Source organism: Capra hircus, chromosome 12 (genome assembly GCF_001704415.2).
Source record: "Capra hircus breed San Clemente chromosome 12, ASM170441v1, whole genome shotgun sequence".
Lineage (NCBI taxonomy): Eukaryota > Metazoa > Chordata > Mammalia > Artiodactyla > Bovidae > Capra > Capra hircus.
The window spans coordinates 67,801,739-67,823,276 of NC_030819.1; the positions used below are offsets into that span (position 1 = coordinate 67,801,739).

Consider the following 21,538-nt stretch of genomic DNA (forward strand, 5'->3'; position numbering starts at 1 on the left):
AATGATAGTTATTATTATAAGAATGGTCACTATGGGGCTTCCCAGGTGGCTCAGTGATAAAAAATCTGCCTGCCAATGCAGGAGACAAATGAGACATGGGTTCAATCCCTGGGTCAGGAAGACACCCTGAAGTAGGAAATGGCAACCTGCTCCAGTATTCTTGCCTGGAAAATTCCATTGACAGAGGAGCCTGACGGGCTACAATCCACAGGGTCACAGTCAGACATGACTGCACACACACACACACACACACACACACACACACACACACATATTTAAGAAAGTAATGGACAGGGTACTATTCAATGTTTTACATGTGTTAACTCAATCCTCGCAATAACTGAAATAGGCATCGCTTATAGGTAAGGGAATTGAAGCAGAATGCAATAAAGTAACTTGCCAAGAGCACACAATGAGGCAAAGCCTCTTATTATTTTAACAATAAGGCAATATTTTAAACATATATAAACCATGTTCAAAGACTTGGTCTTCCAAAAAGCTGGAAAAGAACTGGCAAGGGATAACCTGGAGGTTTCAATAAATACATGCCAGACATTTCAGAGGAGATAAGACACTGAAGTATCATTCTCACTAGTGAGGAAGGGTAATTGTTACCTTCTAAGTCTCACTAAACGGCAAAGCTGCCCTGAAGAGCATAGCTTAATACCTAAAAGTCTCCTGGTCTCAACAGAATCTTCTCATAAATGTTGGATTCAGGCTCCCAGTAAATCCAACCATGCCTCTGATCTTTAGCCCCTAAACAAAAAGCAAGTCCCAGCAGCCCACTTCCTCATTTTGGCTCATGTTCTCACACAGCTGTGTTTCCATTTCTTGACTTTCTTTAACGGATGATCTTCTCATTTCTTCCCATTGTGCTCACTGGAACATTTTCCTTGTTATAAATTCCCCTAGATCCTCAACCTTTTCACAGAACACCTGCTGATGGGCTTTCTTTAAATGAAACCCAGCTCGTCTCCAGGACAGCTCTTCCAATAGCTGCTGGGAGCAGCGGCTTCTCATTCTCTCCTGAGGCAGGCTCCAGACACCCGAAGGGCTGCTTCTCAGGGCCACTACTGTTGCTGTTTCATGTTTCAGCTTCTTGTTCCTCGAGATCACGCCATAGTAATGCATGGTGGTACAGCACCCTCTGCCCCTTCTCACTGCCATCATTTATTGAGAGCTTCAGCACCATGTTCACAGTGTTTTTCCCAGCTCTTGCCATCAGCAAGATGACTTCCGTGTCCAAGAAAACCTAACATACCTTTCTTGAACTCCGCTATTGTTTTTAGTAACGCATGTTCAATGATATATCTTAGAATTTATCACTCAGAATTCCACTACAGAATCTCGTCTTTGAAATGTTAAAGCTCTCATGTTTAAGTCTCCGGTCACTGTATCTAGCATCTCACTAGTTCTCTTTCTTCTGCGACATTAGGTCTTCCTCATAGTGATCTCGTTTCTCCTGATCCACCTGTGTCTTCATAGCCTGATCTTTTTTCCCGTCCATGTCTTCCTTTTACCTTGCCTTCACTAAAAATACCCAATTCTAATAAATCAGATTTAATTATCTTCTCATAGACCTGAACTGTAGAAATCAAATGTTATGTGGACTGGCATGTTTATGAATTTAATTATATCCAACCTTAACTCAGCCATCAGCACTGCCCAGGAATCCTTTCAGAATTTATTCCTGGCTAATAAACTTATATCCTGTTTTCTACAGGGATTATCAGAGATCCCCACCACTCTTTAAGGATATCCCCCAATTCAACCTCAACTACGTATCTCAGCATAAAATTGAACTCTTTCAATGTTGTTTACAAACTCTTCTCACCTCTTCTATTTTCAGAAGAATCATTGTTCTTTCACACTGGATTAAAGCTATCTCTCCCCCTTTCTAGTCTTGAGCTGATCTCCACCTCCTCCTCTACTGGGGTCTGCTTCAGTTCAGTTCAGTTCAGTCGCTCAGTCGTGTCCGACTCTTTGCGACCCCATGAACTGCAGCACACCAGGCCTCCCTGTCCATCACCAACTCCCGGAGTCTACCCAAACTCATGTCCATTGAGTCGGTGATGCCATCCAACCATCTCATCCTCTGTCATCCCCTTCTCCTCCTGCCTTCAATCTTTCCCAGCATCAGAGTCTTTTCAAATGAGTCAGTTCTTCCCATCAGGTGGCCAAAGTATTGGAGTTTCAGCTTCAACATCAGTCCTGCCAATGAACACCCAGACTGATCTCCTTTAGGATGGATTGGTTGGCTCTCCTTGCAGTTCAAGGGACTCTCAAGAGTCTTCAATACCACAGTTCAAAAGCATCAATTCTTCGGCACTCAGCTTTCTTTATAGTCCAATTCTCACATCCATACATGACTACTGGAAAAACCACAGCCTTGACTAGACAGACCTTTGTTGACAAAATAATGTCTCTGCTTTTGAATATGCTATCTAGGTTGATCATAACTTTTCTTCCAAGGAGTAAGCATCTTTTAATTTCACGGCTGCAATCACCATCTGCAGTGACTTTGGAGCCCCCCAAAATAAAGTCAGCCACTGTTTCCCTGTCTATCTGCCATGAAGTGATGGGACCAGATTCCATGATCTTACTTTTCTGAATGTTGAGCTTTAAGCCAACTTTTTCACTCTCCTCTTTCACTTTCATCAAGGGGCTCTTTAGTTCTTCACTTTCTGCCATAAGGGTGGTGTTATCTGCATATTTGAGGTTATTGATATTTCCCCTGGCAATCTTCATTCCAGCTTGTGCTTCTTCCAGCCCATTGTTTCTCATGATGTACTCTGCATGCAAGTTAAATAAGCAGGGTGACAGTATACAGCCTTGACATACTTCGTTTCCTATCTGGTTTACCACTAGCGCCACCTGGGAAGCACGGGGTCTGTCTTCAGTACCCTCCTAACAAGATTCAGCTCTATCCCCTCACTATCCTCAACTATTTCCACAGCTGCGACACTTCTAATGCCCAAGGTTAGTGTTAGGGTCCATATTTTCGAGGACTTTTCAGTTACAATAGAAAAATAAAAGTTAAACTTATTTCATGTTTTCTAAAGATATGTTAATTTAACAATGTGCATCAATTTTTCCACAGAAATAAAGAGAGAGACTGCATTGAGAACACCACAATTACAGGAAAACATTTTGCAGTGGTAAATACATTTTTCATTTTCCCTTTTGTACCTGATTATATGACAATTTTAACAAACAAAAGGCTCCTGGTTTTTATTTTCTCAACACTGCCTCAAATGTTCACAGAGGGTTACTGGAGGCCTGGTGACACCAAGTGGCCATCAGGGGCATGAGCATCACATACTTGCTGTGGCCACTGGCAGGAGACTGGAAAGAGTTCTGCCCTTAGCCCTCCTTATCAAAGAACATTCTGCTCTACTGCTAAGTACCTTAACTGCCATGCTTGACTTGCTTCTGACAGGGGTCAGGAAAAGAGAAACGGTTTATTCTAGTTGCCTTTAAGTATAATCACAGGTTAAAGTAAAAAACAAGAGATAGTCAAGCTGCTTAAAGGAGATCATGGCAGAAACTAGCAACATGAAATGAAGGCTGATCAATACATCAGAGCTTATTTTAATGGAACTATTAATTATACTCTGTTAAAAAATGAAAAGTCTGGAACAAATGTTAAACCAGTCAGATATCGATGAGAGGAATAAACTGGGATTGTCCTAGACAAAATGGGACATAAGGTCACCCTATTAATAAGCGATGCTTATTTGTTAAGGTTACAAAACACCTGATAATTTTTATTCACATGAGGCTGGCAATCAGCACAAGCCTATATAATCTTGGAACTGAAATGAGTTAGTTGATTGTAAATTGATTGTATGTATTTTTTTTAATCATATATTTTTCTTAGTGTAACTGAAAGGTCCTTGAAAATATGGACTCTTAACACTAATCCTGGGCATTAGAAGTGTGTGACAACTGTAATTTGGGAAAAAGAATGAAGTAGGAGATTAAAGAAAAAAGATCAAGGTAATTATTATTCACTGCTTTAGGGGACTTTCTTTTCCTTGAAAATTTATTATTCCTTTTTAAGCCTGGATGAAGTAGACTATTAAAATCAGGGGTCTATGGATGATTTAGAATTATGGGTAATTTCATTTATCTGTGTACAGGTAACTAAAAATTTCTATAATCAGACTTGCTAAGCATTTAGATGTATCAATGACAAGCATATCAAGTAGGAAAAGGATGAAGAATGACTATCATACTATGGTTAGAATCTATCTTTAGCACTAAATCAAGCTGTATATAGATAGAAAACAGTAGATATGTTTACCAAGCAAGCACCTGCTTCTAAACAAGAGTTATTTTGGGGGCTCTTGTTTAGAAAGCTACAAAGGCTCTGATATTAATGTGCGTGGATGCAGCAGGTTGTGAACATTACTATTTTTAGTACCAGTCCAATGTGAACAACCACGAATCATTCTTTGTTATTCTAGTAGGAAATAGTGCTTGGGATTTACTACAGCACATGAGGTTAACTAGGTCTCACTAACTGTACACCCACATGCTGACATCACACAGGCAGTGATATGGATCAGTGACGCAAATCCCGTCAGGATCAAACATTGAGGCCACAGAGGTTAAAAAAAAAAAGTGCCTGCATGGCAGGGCAGACCCGTCATCCAACATGTACAGACTGGATTAAATCAGTACTGCTGCTGATGACGAGGCTTGTGTTAGGTCCTTTTTATACAACAGTTTAACTTTATTTTAATTATAGATTTTCCACATATAGACTCTATATTTACCTTTATGTTTCTTCACAGCTTCTGTGGTTTAAGGTCTGGACCTTTAAAACATATGTTAAGGCTCCGCCAGCCACATGAGTTATCTGGAAAATGGCCTCCGCAGCCAGGCTCTTTGGACCCATCTTCTGAAGACTACACCACCAGCACTGCTTAAGTATTTTATGTAACGTATGCTTAGCAAACAATAGTCAGATTTAGATCTGGAGCACTACTCTGATGCCTCAGCGTTTGCTGCTCCCTCAGTTTTCTTCCCACCGTCACCTTCCTCTTTGAGCAGTTACTGTTTTTAGTTTTATTGGCATCAAAATATTAATTTCTTATGGTTACAGATAGATTGGAAAAGATAGCTTATTAAGAATAACCATGTATCAGGTTTCAAAATCCCTTCTCTTTGAATTATGCGTACCCACCTGGAATTAGAGATTTCATCTCCTGTAACAGGAACATGAACCTATCCCTGGAGATGTGCCACAGGACGTTCAGGTTCTTCTGAAAAGGAACTTGGTCTCTACACTTAAAGCATCACCCTTCCTTCTCATTTCTCACGTTCTACTCAAGGACTGTCACTTCCCAGGAGAACTGGAAGGCCAGAAGGAGATGAGAGCTGGAGGTGTTTCCTTCTATCACTGTTTGACATAATCAGGCTAACATGAAACCACGTCTTTCCCAAGCTCTCAGGCACCTGTTTTCATGTTGTTCCCTCAACTAATGGTGCTTTTTATGAGAACGCAAAAAAGGCTGGTGAGTTGTTGTTGTTGTTTTAGTATTTACTGGAGTATAACTGATTCACAATGTTGTGTTAGTTTTGCGTTTATTGCTGTATAGTCGATTAACCATGCTGTGTTAGTTTCAAGTGTATAAATCTTAATAGAGGTATTTAATGCATACAAAAGCAATTATGTGTCTACTCTTTTAAAAACACAGGTGACAGTATACTACACACATTGTTCTGCACCTTAATAATATAGTTTGCTTAGAGAGCTTTCCATGTGAGTACATGCACAGGCTGCTCCAATCTCTTAATGGCTGCATAGTACTCCACCACAACAATGTCCCACAATTTAACTATTTCCCTATTGATACTCAACTTATTTTCAACATTTTGCTGTTACAAACAATGGTGTAATGAACATCTCTGCACAAACATAATTCATAGATGTATCAGTATGTCAACAGGATAAATTACTAGAAGTGAAATAGCTATTAGCTATATCAAAGAGAATTTGTTTTTCAAGTTATCAAATCTCAGTTTGTATTTATATTCTTATCAACACACCCTTACCAGCAGTTATCAAACTGGGACTTCCTGGAGAGCCCTAAGACACATTACAAACCTTTCTTATGAGAAAGAACTATAAAACCAAAAAGCATTTTGAACCTAACATGCTCAGTAATAAATTAATCATCTCTATCCTTCTACCCAAACCAATTTTTTTTCTCTTCCTTGTATATGTTGCAGCACAGCGAAAGACACTGTCATTTATCTTTATGCTCAACTGACTATGAAATCTGTAAATCATTCTAGTTTCTTCTTACCCTCCACACTGAGTGCCCAGGTCTTATTATCCTTATTACTTATTTGCTTTTGTTGTTGCTATTTTCCTGCTTAAAGTGAATCCTTCAGTGGCTCTTTGTTCTTTTCAGGGAACACTTGAACTGTTTAGCATGCTATAAAGGTATTTGTAACACACCCTATGGGGCTTCCCAGCTGGCGCACTGGTCAAGAATTCACCTGCCAATGCAGGAAATGCAAGAGACGTGGGTTTGACTTCTGGGTTGACTGAGCACCTATGTTTCCATTTTTAGTCTCATTTTCAGATACTCCTCAGTGTATTCTGTTTTCCATTATATTTCTTTATTCATACGTTTTCAGTCTCCTCTAATTTCTCTGTGCTATGCATTTGCACATGCTATTCCTTCTACTTCTAAGATATTTCTCGGTTATTTTTCCTCTTGGCTAAACAACTATTTCTTTAACCATCACCTTCTCCTGCACATGCGTGTCTGTGTCCTCAGTCACTCAGTCGTGTCTGATTCTTTGGGGCCCTAAAGACTGTAGCCCACCAGGCTCCCCAGTCCATGGAATTTTCCAGGCAAGAATACTGGAGCAGGTTGCCGTTTCCTCCTCCAGGAGATCTTCCCTACCCAGGGATCAAACCTGCATCTCTTGCATCTCCTGCACTGGTAGATTCTTTACCATTGTGCCACCTGGGAAGCTTTTTCCAGCACATGTTTGTGCCCAGCCGCTCAGTCATGTCCAACTCTGTGCAACCCTTTGGACTGTACTCAACAAATATTCCTAGCTGGGTTAGGTATGTCTCCTCTGGCCTCCCACATACATCTGGGCACACTTAATTCCATCACAGTACATATCACCCTCTCCGTTTTAACTGTAGATTACTTGCCTTTCTTCCCCACTGTGCTGTGAGGCAGGGTCTAAGTCTTTCAAATGGCTGTCAAGAATGAGTCGTCCTTCAGAACAGTTACAGACTGGGGCAAATTCTCTTTCCAGGAAGAGAGCATGCATACACTTTTAGGTATCATGTCTTCTGTGTTCCAGCAACACTCAAGCATGGGAGACTGAATACAGGATGGGGAGAAATTCCAACATATTAAGACTAAAAATAAAATAAAATTTTTAAATATGATCTTTCACTGTAATGGTAAAGGGTTTTTCCAAAAAATTGAGGGATTATATGATAAAATGAAGCAGAAGAGGATGTCAAAGACAAGAGAACTTGGCTGATCCATAAATAATGGGAATGGGATCTGATTACCTTCTAAAAGTGAATCAACATCCTTAAATAATGTTACTGCACATATTTTGAGATCAGAGTCCTATGCTAAAATTATGACTCTGGCAGACAGTAACTTTGCCTCTGGAGCCTTAGAGAAACTAAACAGACATGCAAGGAAAACTTCTACCACCACCTTTATTATGTTGTGGCCTGACTCTTATGGTTAATGGGAGCATGTTCGGATGTGCCTTAATGTAACACCACAACCACAGTCAGAGGCAAAGTCATACTTTTATAAAGATAAGAAGGGTCTGTACTAGATATGAAATTATGCCTCGTGTTAGCTGCTGTGACACAGGAAGATAAGAACTGTGAAAGAATGATTTTTTCCAGCCCTTTATTATCTAGGTAGGCACTAAAAATCACATTCAATATTGTTGCCATATAAAAAAAGGAACCAGAAAAGATCTTTTTTTTCCTGGGACAGTCTTTGCAATAGGTAAAAGGATATATAAGTCAGATTATATAATTAATTCATGGTAGTCTCTTTATAACTTTATATAAATGTTCATGGAAGATCATAGCCTTGTGTTGCCCCAGCTACACTTTGGGGGGAAAAAAACAGAAATGTTTATGCCTAAGTTAGACTGCTTAACTAACACTTCCCTGAGTTCAAATTTGTGGTTGCAGTCACTACAGGGCTAAAATAAGATAACTCTCTGTATCAGTTTGTATTCAGTTGCTCTTCTCACCAGGAGATCCTTCCAGTGATGCTAACTTTAGAGAGTCTGGTCTTTATTTTTGATAAGGAAAGTGATCTTTCTAGACATTCTGACATAAGGTTAAGAAAAAGAATGCAAAGCACAAAGTAGGTTTGTAGTAAATACTTATTTCTTTTCTAGTATCCCTTCACAGAATGATTTGGTTAAATAGAGGGGATCCAAACAAACACTTCTTCTTTCATAAATACGGACTAGCTTACTTACACTGGTATTTTTTGGGGGCTGACAAAAGTCCTCAACATCTAATGGTTTTTCCCTGGGTTCATATCTGTCCATTTTAATGTCAGAATTCTTTAAGCCAGTTCTAAATTATGGTATCAAATTTACACATTTCTTTTTTCCACCCTCTTGATTTCAAAAATTGTCAGACTATTATTAATATTATATACTTGTAAGCTTGGTATGTCCCATATTTTTAGCTTTCACTAGTTAAAAAATCACTTATCTGCACCAAAATGGTCCACCATTTTCCTTAATAAGCTCAGGGTCTCAGCTTAAAAAAAACTCAAACTCTAAATTTTATAAAATAAAATCAGGACTAAATTTTAAAAGAGTTACAACATTTATATGGTTATTTAAGCAATTAATATTGATCAAAATTATCAAGTTGTACAGAAAACATAAAGAAGGAAAGAGATTCCTATAATCTTACCATATAGGGGCAGGCACTTGAAGGAAATGTGCTCAAATTAGTTTTGATGCATATATACTCATTAAAGTAATATTTTTCCTTATTACAAAAAAGCTAATTATGTTGATACCCTCAGTAATTTATAATCAATAAAGAGACTTCAAGATTCAAGTCCTGATTGAACAAAACTACTAATTAATAATTTTTTTAATCTTCCATTTTGGGGAAATAAAAAGTAAAACCAGAGCTTATCCTTTGTGTGTCCTCCAGGACGTCTTTCCTAGTCCCTGGCCTGGTTTGGATGTTCCTACCAGAGCTTCTATAGCACCCTTCCTGTTTTCTTCTTTTTCTCATGTTACTGACAATCTTCCCTACGAGATCACAAACTTTGTGAAGGGCAGGGATAGGGTCTATCTTACTCACCAGTAAATCCTCAGAGTTTTGGAATAGTGACTGTTCATATCGAGTTCATAATAATTTGCTAAATAAAAGAATGGCTTTTAAATGAAACCTAACATCCTAATCTAGACTCAGCAATTTACTCAGCAACTCAATCTTCTAAACAATCTGCACTATACCACCATAACAATCAGTTTTAATGCTTATAATGATTTAGGGCACTGGAAGATTCTAAATTATTTTCAGTACATTCTGTTCACTAAGGCTAAATTTAAGTGTTTATTTTGTAAATATTTTCAGTTACATGATTCGGAAAAAGATTTTCTGGTTTTCAGTTAATCAGAAAATATTTTAACAAGAGCACCTTGCCCCAGGTTAAAGTTTAAGGCATATACCTTATGCCGTACTAAGTTAGACTGCTTAATTAACACTCTAATAATATCATCTTTAGCAAAAATACTTAAATCCAACTGATGAAAATTTCTTCCCCAAAAGATGAGAAGGTAGAATCGAAAGATACAAATCTTCCTGTAGACCATCCCCATTATTTTAGGGTAATAAAAATTAAGATCTTTCTCAAGTATAAATGAGAAAGAAACTTTTCAAATTCTAACATTTAGAGCGTTTGAATTTGCTCAGTCGTGTCCGACTCTTTGAGACCCCATGGACTGTAGCCCACCAGGCTCCTCCATCCATGGAATTTTCTAGGCAAGAGTACTGGAGTGGGTTGCCATTTCCTTCTCCAGAGGATCTTCCCCACCCAGGGATCCAACCCGGGTCTCCCTCATTGTGGGCAGACACTTTACTGTCTGAGCACCAGGGAATCCCAATATATAAAATATGGTGCTATTTACTCCTTAAAGTTCTTATGGTAGATTCTCTCCTCGAAGAAGATCAATAAATGAAATGAAACATGCTTTCTCAGTGCTCTGAGGAAAAAATTGTATCTTACAATTAAAAGTAAGAGGTCTTTTCCCCCTCTAGCATCATGTAGTACAACATACATAAAGCTATGTTGTACTTTTTGATAGGGTTGGTCTTAGGGTTCAGAGATGAACTATAAAGTTCTTGCTGCTGCTGCTGCTAAGTCACTTCAGTCGTGTCCGACTCTGTGCAACTCCATAGACGGCAGCCCACCAGGCTCCCCCGCCCCTGGGATTCTCCAGGCAAGAACACTGGAGTGGGTTGCCATTTCCATCTCCAATGCGTGAAAGTGAAGTTGCTCAGTCGTGCCTGACTCTTAGCGACCCCATGGACTGCAGCCTACCAGGCTCCTCTGTCCATGGATTTTCCAGGCAAGAGTTCTTAGAGTATAGTAATTTGGTTTTGGATCTTTTGAAATAACACACTCCCATTTCTAGAACAGAATTTTGAATGACTTGTAGTAAATATGTGAAAATATTTTGGAAAAAAGTATGTGGTTGAGAGAAGCTAACTATTGCTAAGTCATGAGTAGAATGCCATCCCAGATACTTATGCTTGAGAAATGGCTGTAAAGTGTGGATTTTGCAGCCAGACTACTAGAGTTCAGGTCCCAGCTCAGCTGTTCAGTCACCCGAAACTGGGCAAGTTATTAACCTAGGTCTCAGTTTTCTTTGTCCATAAAATGAAGACAGTAATAGCTATCTCACAGGGGTGATAGGAGAATTAAATAAATTACATTCAGAATGTTTACAAAAGTAACTGCTACAGTAATTGTTCAATAACCATTAGATAGTATCATACATGCTAATTAAATTATAAGTCACTTTCTGCCCTTTTTCCCATTACTTGCAGTTCTATAAAGCACTGGTTTTGCAGTTAAAAATAAGTGCTGAAATAAAGACAACTTGTTGCTTATTCCTAAAATAAGTCAATTAACATTTAGAGTTTCTATAAATGCAAGGGACAGTTCCAGGTGCTAATGGGGAAGGAAAGGAGATCTAGACACAATATGGTCTGTACCATACTCATTTGAGAAAGGTTAATGTGAGTCTAGACACCTGCATGTTTAAACTTCCCTGTTGAGTCTGATCCCTTGGTGGAGGGATAAAAATTATAATCTTTACAGTCAGAAAGACCTTCCTTTGAGTCCCAGATCTTTCAGTAACTATCTATGAGACTTTAATGAACCTCAAGTTTCTCACTCTGTTAAGGTTTAAGTAAGATTAATTGTACACACCACAATGCTGTCAGACAATGAGAACTCAATTACATTATTAGTGGTGGACTCTAAAATAGAAAAAAGAGAAAAACCAGTAAGTGACATATAAACCAATAAAAGACATATGCCAAGTTAGAGATAAAGGCCAGACAATGAGTGCCAAAGGAAACAGAGAAGCACTTTTTAACCCTGGGGTGGTCAGAAAAAATCTCAAGGGATGGGGAACTAGTTTGTACTGCGTTTTGAAGAATTGCAAAAATTCAGAAAGCTCTCGTGTGTACACATGTGAATGCACACTCTTGTGTAATTTTTAATGAAGGGGCAATGTAAACAAAGGTAAGAGAGGGGTCTCTGTAAGAAATATATGGGGACTGGTGCTGTGCTTAGTCCTTCAGTCGTGTCCAACTCTTTGTGACCCCATGGACTGAAGTCCACCAGGCTCCTCTGTCCATGGGGATTCTCCGGGCAAGAATACTGGAATGGGTGGCCATGCTCTCCTCCAGGGGTAGAAACTGGAGTATCTACTAATTCTGGTATATCTAGAGTAGAAATTTCTGAAACTAAAACTAGAAAGAAAGACTGGAATGAGTTGATGGAGTGCCTAGAAAATGAGGCTAAGAGTCCTATGCTGTATGAAATGAAAGAAGGCAAGGTTTTTTAGTTTGTTTTTAGCATAGTAATAAAAAAAGTCATGCTTTAGGAAGGCCAAACTTGTAGTTACAGAAACAAATATGGAAAATAACATTTCTGTAAAGAAATTTGAATCCAAATCAATGTGGGACTAATGTGCTTATTGAAAGACTTCCCTGGTGGCTCTGCTGGTAAAGAATCTGCCTGCAATGCAGGAGACCTGGGGTCAATCCCTGGGTTGGGAAGATCCCCTGGAGAAGGGAAAGGCTACCCATTCCAGTATTCTGGCCTGGAGAATTCCATGGACTCTATAGCCCATGGGGTTGCAAAGAGTTGGACATGACTGAGCGACTTTCACAGTAACGTGCTCAAAAGGGCATGAAACTACTCAATTAGGTATAATACATACTTACACAGATTTCTGTGACAAGTTTTAATCAAATCCAGTTAGAAAGTATAGCTCTCTAATGTGGCTATTTGTGGAAATTTCCCCAGTTTATCAAGGGCTTTCCTGGTGGCTCAGATGGTAAAGAATCTGCCTGTAATACAGGAGATCCGAGTTCGATCCCTGGGGGAGGAAGATCCCCTGGAAAGGGAATGGCAACCCTACTCCAGTATTCCGGCCTGGAGAATTCCATAGACAGATGAGCCTGGCGGCCACAGTCCATGGGGTTGCAAAGAGTTGGGGACACAACCGAGCAACTAACATTTTCACTTTCCCCAATTTATATGGCTAGTCAGATTCATTTGTTAAATTACAGTATCATCAGCCTTGGGGTCCTCATTTAGGAAGGAGCTGCTTCATACAAACAGTACTCAACTTATTAGAAAGTCAACTGGCAAAATAGATATTTCAAACCCAGAATGTACTACTCCATGCTTTCAACTTTATAAATGGTAGTAAGGCTCTGCGATAATTAAAAACTCACAAAATAAATACTGATATGGCCTAAAAAGTAGTTAAAATATTGTGCATGTGCAATGACAACAGAGTAGAATGACCTTTTCCTATTACTGTAAAATACATCAGAATGTATCAAATACTTAAAAATACCTTATATACTTAAGGTGTATATATATATGTATATGCAATGTACATACATACATATATACATACATACATACATATATATTTGACATGGCCTCCACTCCAAATGATGAAAATCTCAAGAGGGACAAGGAGGAACAGTGGAGAAATACTGATCACATTGGGACAGGTAAAATGTGGCTGAGGGAAGGTAGACAAGTATCTTTTGGGTAAAAAGAAAGGGGGGCGGTTCTTATATACAACTCTTATATTTTACAAGATTCAAAAACGAAAAGTATAAAAAAGAGAAGAAAAACTTCCCCTTCATCCCTGTTCCCAATTTCATGCACCACCACTCCATAAGCAAACACTGCAATTATTTTTAGAAGATCTTTGAAGATTTTCAATTATTATTATTATTTAAAATAGCCTGTGGCATCTATCAGTTATTTTCTGGTATCTGTTCTTCACTTCTTCCATAGTAATAATCTTCTGAATGTTAGTTATTTAGTTAGAAGTGATCAGCTAAGCTATGGCCAGTGAGCACAAGTTACCTGTATAATCTCCAAAGTATGTCCTTAAAGAAAGAGGGCATATCTTTTATCTCTTCTTCTCTTCCTCTTTTCCATTCTGTCTGGGACATGAACATTGGTGGTGAGCCACCACGGCTCATGCAGACGAGTGTAATATTCTAGGGATGGCAGATCAAGATGGAAGTAACCTGAATTCCTTTACTACCTATGGGGCAAAGAACTCCATACAAGTACTAACAGACCTCTGAACATGACACATGAGAGAAAAAATGTTCATGTTATAATTGTCATAGTTTTCTATTGCTTTGTTAACATTTGCACAGACTTAGTGGTTTTAAGAAACACCCATTTATTAGCCCACAGTTCTGTAGTTCATAAATCGAGTGTTGTATAAACTGGGTTTCCTACTCAGGGTCTCACAAAGTGAAAAATCAAAGTACTGGCTAGGGTGTGTTCTCATTTGGAGGCTGGAGTCCTTTTCCAATCTCATGAGGCTGTGGCGGAATTGAGATTCTTACGGCTCTAGGACTAAGATTCTCATTTCCTTGTTAGCTATTTTACACAGTTATATTTCTAGATCTTACATTGCTTTTACCATCACCACTCATTAAAAATTGTTTGAGATTTTTATCTCTTAAAAAAAAACAGAACTCACTGAACTGGTTGAGATTTCCTATTTTCAAGAGAACAACAATGATATTTTATTCGTTCGGAACATAAAGAATTGAAGACAACTTAATTTGCCTGAATTTTCCTTTTTAGCATAAACATTGCAGTTTTCTCTTAACTAAGTCATATATAACACAGTTTCTCTTGAAAGGTAACATTTAATAGCATTTAGGGACAATCTGGGACTATTACACAAAGTACTCAGGATGAATCATTCACTTAACCTAAAATGGGCTGAATTTATGAATGGATGATCCATTATGTTTCATTTTCAAAAACAAGACTCATTAATATTTCAAAAGGAGTCTTTTGAGCCTCTCTAGAGAAACTGATGTTTTCATTTTAGAAGGAAAAATGTAGAGGGCAAATTTTTAAATAATGGATTTCCACCACATAGTTACTTATGCTTTTAGAGTATTTCCTAAGGGTAGTTAAGCTTTCCTAAGTAATGTATGCTGCTGCTGCTGCTAAGTCACTTCAGTCGTGTCCGACTCTGTGCGACCCCATAGACGGCAGCCCACCAGGCTCCCCCGTCCCTGGGATTTTCCAGGCAAGAATGCTGGAGTGGGTTGCCATTGCCTTCTCCATGATTTAGTTTGCTAAATTATGAAAAAAATATAATAGCTAGTCATATGGGGAAAAGACTACTACATATGGTTTGGACTTGAGTTAATTATAATTTCCATATACCTTAAAGAACTTCATTTAGTTCAGTCATATTTGTAGTAAAAAAAAAAAGTCCTTAGTCCAAAGATTATCAGTGGTCTTTAAAAAAATTCTCTGAATACTGATCTCAGTCCAGTTCAGTTCAGTCGCTCAGTCGTGTCCGACCCTTTGCGACCCCATGAACCACAGCACACCAGGTCCCTCTGTCCATTACCAACTCCCGGAGTTCACTCAAACTCACATCCATCGAGTCGTTGACGCCATCCGGCCATCTCATCCTCTGTCGTCCCGTTCTCCTGCTTCCAATCCCTCCCAGCATCAGAGTCTTCCAATGAGTCTTTTCAACTCTTTACATGAGGTGGCCAAAGTACTGGAGTTTCAGCTTCAATAAGTCCTGCCAATGAACATCCAGGCCTGATCTCCTTTAGAATGGACTGGTTGGATCTCTTTGCAGTCCAAGGGACTCTCAAGAATCTCCTCCAACACCACAGTTCAAAAGCATCAACTCTTCAGTGCTTAGCCTTCTTCACAGTCCAACTCTCACATCCATACATGACCATTGGAAAAATCATAGCCTTGACTAGAAGGACCTTTGTTGGCAAAGTAATGTCTCTGCTTTTGAATATGCTATCTAGGTTGGTCATAACTTTTCTTCCAAGGAGTAAGCATCCTTTATTTTCATGGCTGCAGTCACCAATTGCAGTGATTTTGGAGCCAAAAAAATAAAGTCTGACACTGTTTCCACGTCTATTGGCCATGAAGTGATGGGACCGGATGCCATGATCTTAGTTTTCTGAATGTTGAGCTTTAAGCCAACTTTTTAACTCTCCTCTTTCACTTTCATCAAGAGGCTCTTTAGTTCTTCCTCACTTTCTGCCATAAAGGTGGTGTCATCTGCATATCTGAGGTTATTGATATTTTTCCCGGCAATCTTGATTCCAGCTTGTGTTTCTTCCAGCCCAGTGTTTCTCATGATGTATTCTGCATGTAAGTTAAAAAAGCAGGGTGACAACATACAGCCTTGACATACTCCTTTTCCTATTTGGAACCAGTCTGTTGTTCCATGTCCAGTTCTAACTGTTGCTTCCTGACCTGCATATAGGTTTCTCAAGAGGCAGGTCAGGTGGTCGGGTATTCCCATCTCTTTCAGAATTTTCCAGTTTATTGTGATCCACACAGTCAAAGGCTTTGGCATAGTCAATAAAGCAGAAATAGATGTTTTTCTGGAACTCCCTTGCTTTTTCAATGATCCAGTGGATGTTGGCAATTTGATCTCTGGTTCCTCTGCCGTTTCTAGAACCAGCTTGAACATCAGGAAGTTCACAGTTCACCTATTGCTGAAGCCTGATCTACTTATTATTAAAATAAATTTAAGATATGGCATAAGATATTACCATAATTATGAGTATCTAAAAAATTGAGAGTTGGTAGAAAATTGTTGAATCTAATTCACACTAGTGCATCCTCATTTCACAGATGTGCAAAATAATGGGCAGAATTTAAGTAATCTACTGAAGGATATAGAATCAGAACATTTTAGACTTGTGAAGAACCTTAAAAGGCATTAACTCCAACCATCCACTGAAGATAAATTAAACCTGCTAATGGCACCATCAAGTGAAGACTCAGTACATGCATTATCACCTACAAAGGCAGATGGGAAACTGATTGCTCCTGAGTCTCTCTGACAGCTCTGTTTATTACAAAGTTGTTCCTCATATTAAGCTAAATTTGTTTTCCTTTAACTCCCACCCACTAGTCTCAGAACCCAGGCTGACCTACTCCCAGACTTGTACCTTTAAAAATACACCATTAAGTAATTCATACATTTTGTTATTAATATTTCTTTAAAGTTTTATTGTGAATTTAGTAAGAAAAATTATATTTCATTCTGCAAGTCATAGTAATTATAGCAAACAATATAGTGACCATGATATATAAAACAGACATTTAACTTCTAATAAATTTCAGACATTTTTAATATCAAAGATCTGATATATCTAACAAGATTCATGGGGCCTAAGGTGTAGTTTGTACACGCCTCAGGGATTCTAGGATATCAGAGCAGGTCACTAGGGGTCCTAGTTGGATGAAATCTTCCTCTCCCATCCCCAACAAAGACATCCTGGGAGAAAATGGCTCTTTTTAAAAACACGAATATTTGCAACCATTTAATTTATGTTAGCCAAAATCTGGAAACAACTCAAAGGTCCCTCAACAAATGATTTAACAGACACAATATGGGGGTGTTCACACAATGTAACACAACTCAGCAATTAAAAATGAGCGAACTAATGACACATGAAAACATGGATGGACCTCAAACTTGTTATACTAAGTGAAAAGAAGCCAAACGGAAAATTCTGTATATGCTTTCATTTATGAGCTACTACTAGCATAGGTAAAACTATAAAGACAAAAGCATTCTGAACAGACCTAACGAGTACAAGGATTCAGACTAGAACACAGAGGCCAGAAGTGCTAACATATGGAGTACAGAGAACTCACTCTAGGGTAACAGAGTTGGGATAACTGAGATACAGAGCTTGTAAGTATTTAACGAAATGTTGTTTTACTAAGGACCTAAATGTCATGTGGCTCAGTTTAGGAGAGACTTACTAACAAAATGCTCTGCAAAGGAGATGGCAAATATGAAAGAGCTGACCATGTGTGTGCTTATCCTCACCATGATCCCCAAACACATGGAGAACAGAGTGGTACTTACTAGCGGCGACAAACCTTCCCTAACTTCAGAAGCCCCTATAAAGGCAGGGAGAGTCAAGATCAGGTGTATGAGAAGACAATGTGAGAGCAGAAAAGCAGTAATAAAGAGCAGCAGCAGTAAAGGGAAGACAAACAGGAACAGAGGTGCTGACAATAACCGCCCCAGGAGCAACAGTGCTGGTCGCTCTCTGAGTTAGATGACAGTGGAAGCACCAAGGGTCCAATAACCTCCCACTGGCAGACTAGAAAGTGACACCAGCAGCAACAATGGTGAAACACACATCAGTAACCACTGAGAAGCTGGTCAGAGCTACCTGGAAACAAAAAGGAAAGCAGGAAGATTTAGAGGCAGAGGTAGTATCAATGGCACACTAACTGTAGTGGGTCAAGGGGCGTGGAATCAACACACTGGGGAACTGTCGATTAGTTCCTGACTTCTCGAGGTAAGGTGAGCTACTGCTTTCAACAAACTTGAATTTACTTTAACATTTTTTTTTACATGTGAGAGTCAAATCATAAAAAAATAGCCAGAAATCCAGGATTTGGCTAAATGATTGACATCTAGGCATTACTTATGGCCCACTACATTTATATTTTTACATTAAAATTTCCATATTACCATGCAATCTTAATTGGTGCTCATATTGAAAACTCTAAGGCACTAAAATACCTCTGAGTATAAAAATATATTTTCAGTACATAGTAGTTACCAAGGCAAACAAGCATACCAATATATTTAAAAATATTTTAGCAGTTAGTTTTAATAAATATCAACAGCACACCTACTAAGCAAAAGGCATTATTTTAGCACAGAGAATCAAAAGTAAAAATGACACAGTTTTTGTTGTTAAGAAATCAAAACAGAAGGAAGCTATTACTCCTTGAACATTTTTATTAAGTAAGGTTTTATATACCAAGCTAAAGACAGTATCATTATTTCTGTAAGTTTTGAAGTTTAGTGGAAATTTCTCTTACAAGTGTTTATTTCATTAGGAATTTGAATTAGTAAATTAGCTAGTGGGCATCCTATTTATACAGGTCTATTAGGAGCAATAACTATTCATTAGCTTGATTACTCTTTGAAATGTGCCTCTGCATAGGTATACTTGTTAAATTGAGGACTCTCATTCAGAGCACTCACTTCCAAAATTAACTAAGATTTTAGTTTAATTAACAGGTTACTTTGGAATCAAGGACTCTTTAGTTAGAATGAATGCTGGAACTTACACAACCAAAATTCTTTTACTACACAAGAATTATGTAGTTATTCATCCAACCAGTACATGAGTACACATAATGATGGGTCTTTATTAAAAAAACCTTTTAAAGATAAGATCTGAGCTCAGTCTGGAAGCACTCGGATAGGCTGGAGGTAGTGGTGATATGGGTAAACTGTAGATAAGAAGAACAGTACAGAAAGTATTCAAATAAAAAGGGTTCAGAGATAGCAGATAAGCCAACTTAGCAAGACTAAAGGAAAATAGTATTGAAAGGAAAGTGGGAAAAAAAGCAAGCGAGAATGATGAAATGATCTTTCAAAAAGACTAAAGAAACTGAACTGGATTCACCGAAGATTTTTGAGCAGGAGACTGACATGAACAACATTATAGTGTATTAACCAAGAAACCCTGGGAAAGAGACTAATTAGGATGCTACTACAATAGTTAAGCCATAAAGTATGCGGAGTTCATGCCTTGGTGTGGTGGCAGTCAGAAAGAAAGGAAGAAACCACAAACATATAACACTTTTATGTTATCATAAACTTTAGTCTTGTCTCAAAAGATAATAAATTACCATTCTTACCTGTAATACACTGAAACTGTCCATCTTCTCTTCTTATTGTAAATGCTTCCCCTGGGTTAACTTGTACCAGAATAACCTTAAAATGAGGGGAAGAAGTATTAATTATAAGAACAGCAGATCAAATCTGCATATCAAGATATTAAATGTTGCAAGTTAAGAGAGTAGATGTATGCTATTTAATAGGGAAGGAAAATGGGGACTACACATTTGTTGAAAAAATTAATTACTTCACTTTTCTGGAGACCAGACTTAAGCCAAAAGTAAGGGAATAAAAACAAGACACTGCACTGCTGACCTTCCAATTCCTAACCCCTTTAAAAAAAAAGAGTTTAGATCGGACAGTTACACTACACTCTGTAAAATTACTGAATAGGTTCTCTTCTCCACTCAGCTTCTTTCATTTCTTACATCCTCGTATCCATGCTGCCATGCTTAAGACCTCACTCAATTCGCAGGACAGATCAGCCAGGCAGTTTTCTTTTGTCATTCTTTATAGAAAATGCTTTTAATGCCTGATTTCTGTTAATACTGTCAACAGGGGATGAGTGGACAACTGATAAAAGGAATTGCCTGAATATTTGCCAATAGTTAACTTCTAGCTCTCTTAGCATTTCGAACAGAGACACATACAGCTATTGAGCATTAAGCATTCTGAACTTAAATACTCATACTACTAATATTTATATTACTTCCTGAATAACAGATAAAACATGTGCTTGAAACATATGTTTTGGATAAGATGGCTACCACCAAAGGGCAGATTAAAGTTGACAATGACTGTAAATAATGCCATATCACGGAGACTCTTAAATTATTCTTACAAGTAGGCGATGATGATACATGGGCTTCTCGGGTAGCTCAGGGGTAACAAATCCACCTGCCAACGCAAGAGATGTGGGTTCAATTCCTGGTTTGGGAAGATCCCCTGGAGTAGGAAATGGCAACCTACTCTAGTATTCTTACCTGGGAAACCCCATGGACAGAGGAGCGTGGAGGGCTACAGTCCATGGGGTTGAAAGAGTCAGATACAACTTAGCGACTTAACAACGTGATGACACATGCAAATACTAATAAAAAATGTTACATAAACGTAACACAAAGAAGTGTAATGAAAATGTCCCTGATTAAAGTTACAACCATGCTTACTATATATACTAATGAAGACTAGAAAAATCTAGAAAAATGTGATTAACACTTAACATTTCTTAAATTTCCTAAGAAATAATAATTTAAAAAAATACAGTGGCTTGGTGAAGTTATGGAAGAAAACAGATAAAATTTAAGAGTATCAAATATAAAATTATTTTCTTAAAGAAATAATTTTCAAAAAAAAGCAAGACAGAAGAAAAAGACATCTCTGGAATGAGAAGGAAAGAGAAGGACCAAGATGCATAGACAGATAACAGAAATCAGCAAGCCTGACATGAATACCTCTAAACAAACAGGGCATACAGCCTGGGGAAAGTCAGAGCTAAGGAAACCTGAGATATCATTTAGTCCAACACAGATTTATTTCTTTAAAAGTACAATAAGAGATTATCGTTGTTACTGAAAAGTTACTTCATTTTACAAGACCATTCAAACAAACTTTCCCTTAAGGTAAACTCCCAGTGCAGTGGACTTAAAACTTATCAGCTAACTACTTAAAGTGAGGCAATTTCAAATGAACATTTACCACCTTGGAATCTGAACTACTACATAAAAGTGCCTAACTTTATCCAAATGTCAGGGCATAATTATTTATTAGTAATATCTACATATATTTTAAAGGAAACACAATAATGAGTGAACAGTTTTTTATTATTTTTATCAGTGCAGATCTGTTGCTTTAAGGATATGCTCTCTAGCGTAGGAGAAACACACAAATTTACAGGACAGAGAAAGAACATACACAGGACACACTGTTTATAAGATTTCTCCTGAACGGATGCTGGACACCTGCCTGCCTCTTACTTTCCATATTTTCCTGTACTGACCACCCTATAGCTTTTCAGCTATCTGTCTGCTCTATT

At 38.2% G+C, this 21,538-nt stretch overlaps 1 protein-coding gene across 5 annotated transcripts in view; it reads right to left on the reverse strand.

Moving 5' to 3' along the window:
- FNDC3A (fibronectin type III domain containing 3A) overlaps positions 1-21,538 on the reverse strand; it is a 113,592-nt gene that overhangs the window by 53,004 nt on the left and 39,050 nt on the right. For 4 of the 5 annotated variants that reach the window (XM_005687454.3, XM_018056725.1, XM_018056722.1 and 1 more), the window contains one exon: positions 19,527-19,602. In XM_005687454.3, the coding sequence (XP_005687511.1) occupies positions 19,527-19,602 (76 nt within the window). Of the gene's footprint in view, positions 1-19,526; positions 19,603-20,347; positions 20,416-21,538 lie in introns of those variants that run through there. The other variant, XM_018056724.1, reaches the window with a different exon arrangement.